Genomic DNA, 9893 nt, shown 5'->3' with positions numbered 1-9893 from the left:
TGGACTGCCACGGGCAGGCCAGCCACGGGTATTACATTGCAGAATGTATTATTTTTAAGAACCTTTCTACGGAAGAAGATTAGGGCCACGGAGGGGGAAAAAGGCCATTGTAAATTCTGACTTGGATCTCAGAATTCTGATTTTTTTTTCTCAGAATTCTGATTTTTTTTTCTCAGAATTCTGACTTTGATCTCAGAATTCTGACTTTTTTTTTTCTCAGAATTCTGAGATTAAAGTCAGAATTTTCCATGGCCTTTTCCATTTTTTTCTCCGTGGCCCTAACCCTCTTCCGTATATTTCTTTATTAAAATCATTGTATGAAATCAGGGATCTAAACTCCCCCTTTTTCTAAAGTCTATCAGCCATATTAGATTTCCACTAGTCAAACAGTTCTATGCAAAATGTTTATGTTTTTCATAGCAAAACAGCTATTTTCTTTATCTATTAATTTTTATTTAAGTTTTTAGTTGATGCTTATTCTCTCCTGAAAACAAAACACGAATAAGAAGCACTTTAAATAAGAATAATTTAAAGTGCAGTCTTATTTTTATAAAATTGCAGAAATGTAAATGTTACAACATTACAGAAATGTCATGTTATTTTAACAAAAGACACTTCTTAACTCTGAACCTTTTTATGGACACATGCCTTTATTTAAAGCCTTGACTATCAATGCCATATTTTTTAAGAAATTAACTTTGTTTAAATTGCAAGTGTGTTTTTGATTGAAAGAAGACACAAACTTGTGATAAACAGTGAAATTATTAATTTTTAATGTCGTTTATAAAAATATATAAAAGAAAGTTTTACATTGATGAACGCTTTTTAGAAAAAAACAGTCTAAGAAAGCTTTGTACTTTTTTATAGAATTTATACTAAATGTATTGCTTCTAATAATTTTGGTTGCTTTAATTCCTCCAAAAGGTTAACTCCTCGGGCTCCTCACGCCATGCCGTGACCCGGATTCGAACCGGGGTTGCTGCGGCCACAACGCAGAGTACTAACCACTATACGATCACGGCGAGCTACTCCGGGGATTGGTCAACAGACCAAAATTTAGAAATATAAATCCAGAAAGAAAAAAAACTCATCTGTTATTATCTTATTCTTTGACTTACACTGACTATTTACAACCAACAGTTTCTTTCAAATTAACTGTCTTTATTTTAAAACATTTTGTTTGTCTTAGACCAACACATCACAGTGCAATATGTGGGGGAAAAACAACGCCCCCCACCGGCCATAGATATTATAGTACATAGTGTATTTGACATAATTCAACTTTTAAGATGGTGTTGTAAAGTAAGCGGTGAAAGCGATTTGTTTGCACTTATCTTTTACATGATCGACCCATTTGAAATCGAGGAATATTGATGACACAATTAACATATCGGCTTCTAAATGTGTTTGTTTTATTTGTATTCTGGGAAAGGGAAGCAACACTTGATAAAAAAATAAAATAAAATAAACTGTCTCCAGAAACCCTCAAACTATTACAAAACATCACCTGGAAATGAACAGTTATAGTTTGCATACATTCTTTAATTTGATTTAAATATATATATATATATATATATATATATATTTTTTTAGTGGCAGAAATATGTGCTTGTTAATGTATACTGGGCATAAATATAAACGCAACAATTTTGTTTTTGCTCTCATTTGTCATTAGATTAATTCAAAGCCCATACCATAACTCCACCGCCACCTTGGGCCTCTCAACAAGCTGATAAACTCTAAATGAAGAAGCTGTGTTGCTCTTCAAGAGACAAATGATCGTCACACCAAGTATTCAGAATCGCCCTCAATAAAATAAAAAAGTATGTTTCAGAAGGGTCTTTTATTGTGGTTAGTCTAAGGCACACCTGTGCAATAATCTTGCTGTCTAAAAAGCATCTTAAGATGGCGCACCTGTGAGGTGGGATGGGTTTTCTCAGCAAAAAGTGCTCACGATCACAGATTGAGACCGATTTGTGAGCAATATTTGAGGCTTATTTCGTGTGTTTGTGGAAAATGTTTCAGATCTTTGAGTTCATCTCTTTAATAATCAAAACAAAAATAAAAGTGTCGCATTTATATTTTTGCTCAGTGAATTAACAAAGAAACTATTACTTCTTGTTTTTTATCTTTATATGTTAAAAGGTTTACAGTACTTCGGGTTTAGTCAATTCTATTTAAAATATATATTATACTCAAAAATGTTTTAAAAATATGTGAACTCACTTTTTTCTTGTTTCCGTAATAGTAAGACACAAACCCAATCTTGTAGACTTTCTATATTGTATCTGCAGACAGTTCAGCATTTCTCTCAAAAATACAATCATTATGTGAAAAACTATATGATCTAATTTGCTAGCTTTATGATTTAAGCAAACTTTTATTAAGCTATAATTCAGAAAGCTCAATATGAACAAAACTTATATTACAAAAGTCACAGATTTGCCACAAACAAAGGTGGAATGCTTTCAAAAACTGACAATCAATGCAACGAAACAAGCAGGAAAAACTTTGTGCATAAATTATTGACGAAAAAAGTAATTGTTTTATAAATTAAACACTAGTTAAAAAAGTATGTATGATAAAGCTTAAAATAAGATCAGTGTACAGTACGAATGTGTTTAAAGTATTTCGTTGAGAACCACAGTCAAATTGCATGAAAAAACTATGTAACTCAGCGACTCGTTACAAACAATTACAGATAAAACACATGATTGACAATAATAAACATCATATTTTGAAACAGTATTAACAAAGCAGACAGATTTAAGGTGGATAGTAGAAGTTTTGCAGCTCATTTTCATCATTCTCCTCTGGTTCGTTGCTCCGAGACATGGCGGGGTTTGGAGCACACACTGCTTTTCTAGTGAACGGGCGACAAGCCAAACTCTGATTTGTTGGCGCTTTGCTGTTTGAGATGTTCCCCACAGTTCGAACTGAAGTTGCTTTTTGTCTTTTGTCAGATGCCGCATGATTGCCTCTGTACAGCTCACAAGATGCAACCAGAGGCTTTCCTATTTCGACCTGCTGAGTTTCTGTGTGCCGCAGCTTACTGTCCTTGTTAGTATAGTGCAGATCCACCTTGATGACCAATGACTCCTAAAAGAAGAAGAGAAAAAAAACAGGCATTTATAGTTAGCAATTGAAAATCGCACAATGACAAAAAGTGGCCACAAATGACAGATTTCATACCTTTAGCTTCTGAAGGGAACAAAGTCTTAGAGAACAGTCTGGGTTATAAGATTTATTAAAAAGTAGTGATTCCATCTCCTCTGATCCACCAGGCTTGGAAAATATATCTACAATTGACTAAAAAGATAATTTCGTTAGTGAAACTTAAATACATCTATTAAAGTAAACACTTTCTTATTTTTACTATTTCTAGCTAGTACACAGGTCCACCACTAGAGGTCAGTAAAGCCCAAATATTTTCTTTGACAACTTGTTACACAAGGGAAGTGCAGAACAGAAGTTTTCCTGCTTTGTCAATGGTTGCAAAATACAGGAAGCCCATATTTGGGCAGAGGTTCCTGGAGCATGATACGTGGGTGTTAGTGGTCATCATAAGTTAGAGTAAATGGAAAAAAATGGCATTCCTTTTTGTGCAACGTGTATTATATTACATAAAACCCTTACTTAGAATATCTTAGGAATGAAAGTCATAGTTTTATGAAATCCCCAAAGACAGAGGAAGTTATGTACAAGTTGAAAAAAAAATGTTGCATAAGCTTACTTCTTCCGTGTACCTAATCATGTAAGTGCCACCTTTTTACGGTCAGTTTGACCAAATACTCAAACAGATAAGTTGGTTAAATGAGGGCATACTTACAGGTATGCTACTTAGTGTGACGGTGCAGTCCTGAGCACGGTTGTCTGTGGTTTTCACAGAAGCAAAAACAACCAGAACGTTTGAGAATAAAGCAGAGAAGCTCAGTTCCACTTCTGCACCGCAAAGAAACATCAGTTGCTTCCTCCGTGGAAGTTCTGAAAGAAGACATAAAACTTATTTTACTTTGAATAAACACTTAAAAGTTTTGACTTAGTTTAACAACAGTATTTAAAATCATAGCAAACCGAAATGAAAGACATCACAAGCCACAGAAATCTTTAAACTCATCTGTAGAAGACGGAGATCTTCAATCAAACCACAAAATCACAGTTAGATTTAGGGGAGGCTAATTCTTTGTAAACTTCAGGAAGTTTAACAGGTCAAAAAAAAAACACTTCCTGCCTGATTAAGTGCCTCATTCTTCTTTTCTTGAATAAAAATAAAAATAATATATCTGACCACAACGTCGGTACATGGTTTGTCCCTGGTTTAACAGTGGGAGGGGTCTCAGCCCCCAGATTAAAAGCATGTCAGCTTGTGGAATTTCCAGCACCTTACCGTTCGCTTGTTTCCAACACACATCTCGTAGGTGCAGCTCTCTGGTGTGACCGGTGGTTCGAACCTGATCTGCCAAAGACCGAGGTTCCTTCAGAGTGTGTTTGATCTCCACTGCCTGTTTTCCCGTGACCAGGGGGTCTTTACCCAGATCTTGAGGGGGAAAAATGTGAGAATATTCAAGTAAATAAATCTGAGTTCAAGTTTTATTCAAATCAGAGGACAATTCATTTTATGCTTATGCCTTTCAAAATTGAAACTTGTGCAAAATACTAACATTTGCTTATCTTTAAAATGTTTCATGCACTTCCATACAAAGTGCATGAAACAGGCCATCTTGTCCTGCCAGCTTAAATTTGTGAGAACCCCATGAGAGCTGAGGCAGGGGGTGCCCGAACTGCACAGCAGCTGTCTGGCTCTCAGCAGCTCTCGGGTTTCTTGTTGTTCTCTAGCCAACAGCCTGAATATCCAAGAAATGAGGTCACATTGCTAACGGTACCTCAAAAACGGATTTCACCAGAGCCTGACGAAATTTTGCTTTGCAGAAGAAAAAAATTCAAAAAGAAAGGAGTTCATAAACTCTCGTCCCTGAACCGACACAGCAGTACTTGCAAGTGACGGATAAACAACATAAAACTGAGATGCCATAATTATGGGACCATCCAGGACAGCTTGTCCCCGTCAGTGACGTTTAACCTACATGTGCAACTGCCATTATGAAATATCCTTCACAAATAGAAAGCAGATGAAAACCAGACAATATTTACTACATGACGTTATTTTAAAGAGGCCTACAATAAATGCTATCAACTTTAACTGTTTTAGTTGGAAATAAGTTTATCACTTTAAAAATGTAATATTTTTTAACAAAAAATCTAATAAAAATCACAGTTTTACAAAAATACTCACCCTCAGATACCTTTTCTAAGACATGTGTAACTTTCTCAGACTGCAAAATGTGTTTGTTCAAGTATTTGGTGAAGATTCCAGTACTCTTTCCACCATCTTGAACCTCAAATGCCTCAGCATCCTCACATCTGGGGAAAAAAGTGATAGTAACACATTATAAATGTGATAGTCTGATTTTAATTTTTAAATGGTTTCTATTCACTCTGATGACACATACGTGGCATAACCGTATACTGTGTTCCCACTGGGCCCAAGAGGCATAATGGCTGAAGGTATGCAATTCTGGTTGTACCTACAAGTAGAAAATATATATATAAAAAAACAAGGATATAGTGAAACATCATGCACTACAGTGTTCCTTATGACATCACTTACCATTTTCTGCAGGTATCCAGCAGCATTACACTCAGCGCAGTCTGCCTTTCCTGCATTTTGTGCATGACTCTCTGCACACAGATGCAGTTTTCAGGTCGGTACGGTTGTGGTGCATCAACAGCTACCAGGTAGTTCCTCCCAGCATGTTCATAGCCGTGACCAGCATAGTAGAAAAGGCCTGTGAAGCATCCAGAACAGTCCAGATTAGATTAGATTCATTTGATCACCACAATTGAAACTTTAAAAGTCAACAACTGCAATAAATTGTGTTATTTCTGGTGGTAAAGAGAAAAAATATATATAATTTATCCAATATTACAAGAAAATTATGTAAAAAAAAAAAAAAAAACAAAATATCGCTTTTTAATTTGTATTTTATGGTTAGCAAAACTACAGAGCAATTAGCGGAGAGTATTAAATTGATTTAATATGAGTGATCTTTTAGGTTTTGGTATTTTGGTAATTTTACAACACAGCTTAATGACTTTAGTGTTTAAATTCTCAATGTTAATTTTTATAAAAGACGTAATTTTTGCCATTCTAGGGGTGAGATTACATAGATTCGCTTCTTCCCTCTCATTTTCAAGCAATAATTCAAACTGTACTGGACTTTAGTTAATAATCACTATATTCAATGAATGTAAAGTGACCCATGTGTGTATTGTTTCTCGCTCCCAACTCGCCATGTATGGACGTATGGTTCATCACTTTGAGGTTTTAGGTTTCCCTAACTTGTCGTTTGACGTACTGGTACTGAATGTGGAACAGGTACCAGGTTAAGACCCTGTACCGGGTTTGGGTACCGGTCCACATCCCTGTACCAATAGGTGTCCTGAGGGTTGGGGACCCCTGATTAGCATATGCATTTTTTTCCCTGTCTGTGGCCCGGTACCAAGTGGCCCTCAGACTGGTCCCGGTTTGCAGCTTGGGGGTTGGGGACCTCTGATTTAATGGAAAGAGCCAGCACGTCAAAAATAACGTTGAGTTAGGGATACTCAAGACGTCAAAAAGTGACAAATTGGGAGTGAATATGCATTGTTATTTTATGCATCATTGCAAAAATATAATCTTATGATTGAGTAATTACACAGTTTTAGTCTTCTTATATTTACAGATTTTTTTTTCTTTGTTTTTTTTTTAATCAGTGCATTTCATAATTTCTGTAATTACTGTGATATATCTATGTGTTTTTGTTATATTTTCTATATTCAATAAAAAAAAAACAGTTAAACACAGCTACACTATGACTAACTTCTGATTCTAAATTCCATTTGAAATCACAAACAAGTAAAATATATTATTGTTCTCAAATAAAATAAAATCCTATTTTTACAAGTCAACTAATGTTTCAGAAATATAAACAAAAACTTTAAATCCTTTGGTAAATTATTCACCCAACCCACCACGTCACCCAGATTCCCAGTTTTAGAAGTTGACCACAGCTCAGACCAGACCATGACAAAAATTTGAATATTTTCAAAAAAAATCCCCAAATAGCTTTAGCAGTGTCAAAACTGTAACAGTTATTGAAATAAACGTATTACCATAAACTCCTCTGTCAAGGAGCTGAAGGAATTTGTCTATAGCAGACCGCATCTCCCCCATGGTGAGGTCCAGCAAGGAAACCACCCTGAAGTCGAGCTGCTGCAACAGGTTGGCCAGCTCACGCACGTCCATCAGGGGCGCCATCAAGACCGGGTGGTTGGAATAGTTTAGATTGCCGATAAGAAGGGCAACTTTATCAGTAGCTAAGAAGAGAAGTGAAAGACAAAGTATGAAAATTAAATTCATAACTTTGAAATAGTGTAATTTAATCTTTTACTGCAAAATAGATAAGCAGTACCTGTGAGCGCTGCAGGAGGAAGTTGCTCCGGTTGCACTAAAGTACAAAAAACAAAAGTAAAAATAAGTTAAGTTGTTACACTTCCCTAGTCCGTAGTTATTTTTAAAGTACACAATAGTATTATTTCACACTGTGTTGTATTTTTTATTGATCCACTGGATATATCAGAACATAACTCGTAAACAGAAGATAGATGTTAAAGTTACTCTCAGTTTGCATCACTTTCCTGTTTCAAGTCTAAGATTTTGACCAAGCTCTGCTTGGAGTTAACCAACTTCCTTTTAATTCAGTGAAAATGGGAAAGTACCTCAAGCTCAATGGAAACAACTAGAGCTCTGAGCAAAGTCAGGGGAATGAAAGGAGAGTGAATAGAGCCTGATTTTCCTTTGCTTTAAAAAAAATAAAAAATAAAAAAAATAAAAGATTACCAATGTTAACATCAACTGCATCGGTCCATCTTTCCTCCAGCACATTAGAGACGGAGCACAGGTACGATCCTGCGTGTTCAGAGGTCGCATGGGCAATCTGTAACAGTAAACCAGGTTATCTCTTTGACACTCCTTTTACGGTCAATCCCCACCTAAATATAATATTAGCCTGACAAAAAAAAAAAAATTGAAATCTTTTCTCACCTGTAGCGTGTCGCTTGTCTTGTCAGGCAACGGTCTTCCATTTTTGTACCACTGGTAGTGAGGGGCAGGGATGCCAAAGGCAGCACAGCGTAGAGTGAGTTTTGAGCCTTGCTGAATGCTTTGAGGTTTAGGGTTTATGGCAATGTGGGGATTACCCTGCCAGTCAACAGGTAAGCCTGAAAAGAAACAAAAGGATTTAAAAAAACTTTCTGTTTCAAAAGACAGAATGTTTGGATGAACTGCAAAAACAACATACCTGATTTGTTAATGTCCAGCACCTTCACCTTCACCCATTCACTGAACACATAGTTATGGAAGTGATCACTCACTCTGCACACAAAAAGCTGAGTTTTTGTAGCTGTAATTGTCAGGTTTGATTCAGTGCCACCAGGTACCTTGGAAAATCGCAAAAAATAATTTAAAAAAGTGCATTTAAATCAAAAATATTTATGTTTACCTTGTTGAAGACAGAAAATTAAGGGCAGAAAAATAACACATTGGTAACACTTTATAATAAGATTTCTTAACAAGTGTTACTAACACATTAACAAACATTATTAATGTTTTTATAGGGTGTTAGTAAGATATTTATTGGTATAATAAGCCAAATAGGGTTTATTTAAATACTTAATAAGAATTATTACCTCATAAAGTGAGACCATTGTCAACAAAGGCCATATTAATATACTGTGTACAAGCTAAACAAATGTATTAACTATCTTTATCAACATTATATTGAGTGTTTTGCAGCACCTCATCTAAAATGTTACCAAAACTTTTAAAAAATAATGTCGCATGTGGCTAAAACGAGTGTTTTAAACATAACTTACTGCATTTTCATCCTCAGAGAACCATTGGTAGTTTAGGATTCCTGTGCCCTCAGCGCGGACTCGCAGGGTTACCTTGTGGTTCGCAGGTACGCACACGGAAACGGGATGGCACACAATCACGATTTCTTTAACAAAACAAGACAAAAACTTCAGCTGTCATGAATTAGGGTTAGTAAGAAAATTGGTGGGATGTATATTTAGAAAAAGACAAACCTCTGGTCATGATTTGACTATAGTCGGATCCCGTCATCTGTGCATTTTTCAATGGCTGTAAAAAAAAGAGTAATTAGACCGCTTTCATTCATTAAAAATATGATAATAACACCATACATGAACATAAAATTATATTCTATGTTTGAAAACACTTGAAAATCGACGTTCTACGGTAACTTCTCATTTCCAGAGAAATACGCGTTAAGAGTGAAATGCTGTTGTCAACAGCCTGATTTAACAAAAAACATACAGTTTCTCATTTATAATCTACATATATACATGAAAAGAATGCTTTAGTGCATACTTGCCGTCAGCTTCGCACTTACTAAGCGCCTATCTGTTCTTGTTCGCCACTCTAATGCTTTCCTGTTCTTTAAAACTTCATTTATATAGAGAAAAACTGCCCCCATTCCCGGAAAAGCACAGCAAACACACAGTGGCACACACACATTACCGTAAACACTCTAATACGAGGGCAGCTTGAACGTGTGCATCTAAATGTCACCCGTAACATGTTCAAATGCTTCTTTTACTATAGTTATAGAGCAAAAAATATAGTTTAAGGAAACAATTTAATAAAAAAGCGGTTAAATTTTGATTTGCTATTTAGAAATCACGTGTGTTTAAATATATATGCGCATTTTTTTCCAATGTTACGGTAAATAGGAATTTGCCCCTTTAGTAAGACAACATAACCTCAAATTGAG

At 35.6% G+C, this 9893-nt stretch overlaps 1 protein-coding gene and 1 non-coding gene across 2 annotated transcripts; both read right to left on the bottom strand.

Annotated features, from left to right (window-relative positions):
* Window positions 1-950: 950 nt before the first annotated feature.
* Window positions 951-1022, bottom strand: trnah-gug. The gene has a single exon. It is a non-coding gene; the product is annotated as a tRNA-His (tRNA).
* A 1096-nt stretch (window positions 1023-2118) lies between these two features.
* Window positions 2119-9621, bottom strand: malt3 (MALT paracaspase 3). Its single transcript, XM_024282651.2, has 15 exons — window positions 9495-9621; window positions 9187-9241; window positions 8974-9098; window positions 8400-8538; window positions 8144-8319; window positions 7940-8036; window positions 7512-7547; window positions 7213-7416; window positions 5669-5846; window positions 5511-5585; window positions 5294-5421; window positions 4388-4537; window positions 3830-3984; window positions 3193-3309; window positions 2119-3099 (listed from the first exon to the last, which is right to left on the bottom strand). Exons 1-15 carry the CDS (start codon window positions 9594-9596, stop codon window positions 2767-2769), a joined length of 2070 nt encoding a protein of 689 aa, XP_024138419.1. The 5' UTR covers window positions 9597-9621; the 3' UTR covers window positions 2119-2766.
* Window positions 9622-9893: the final 272 nt, after the last annotated feature.

The sequence above is a fragment of the Oryzias melastigma genome, linkage group LG6 (genome assembly GCF_002922805.2).
Source record: "Oryzias melastigma strain HK-1 linkage group LG6, ASM292280v2, whole genome shotgun sequence".
In the NCBI taxonomy this organism is placed as follows: Eukaryota; Metazoa; Chordata; class Actinopteri; order Beloniformes; family Adrianichthyidae; genus Oryzias; species Oryzias melastigma.
The sequence above is the reverse complement of the archived record's forward strand: the minus strand, read 5'-3'. Positions and strand labels throughout refer to the sequence as shown.

What these genes read in the sequence shown, in the direction of transcription:
- malt3 (XM_024282651.2), bottom strand. Translation starts at nt 9,596, where the DNA reads ATGGGGGCAGTTTTTCTCTATATAAATGAAGTTTTAAAGAACAGGAAA. An exon ending in TAGTCAAATCATGACCAGAG is followed by an intron (nt 9,099 to 9,186) that starts GTTTGTCTTTTT and finishes GTTTTGTTAAAG; the next exon opens with AAATCGTGATTGTGTGCCAT. An exon ending in CTTAGAAAAGGTATCTGAGG is followed by an intron (nt 4,538 to 5,293) that starts GTGAGTATTTTT and finishes TTCCCCCTCAAG; the next exon opens with ATCTGGGTAAAGACCCCCTG.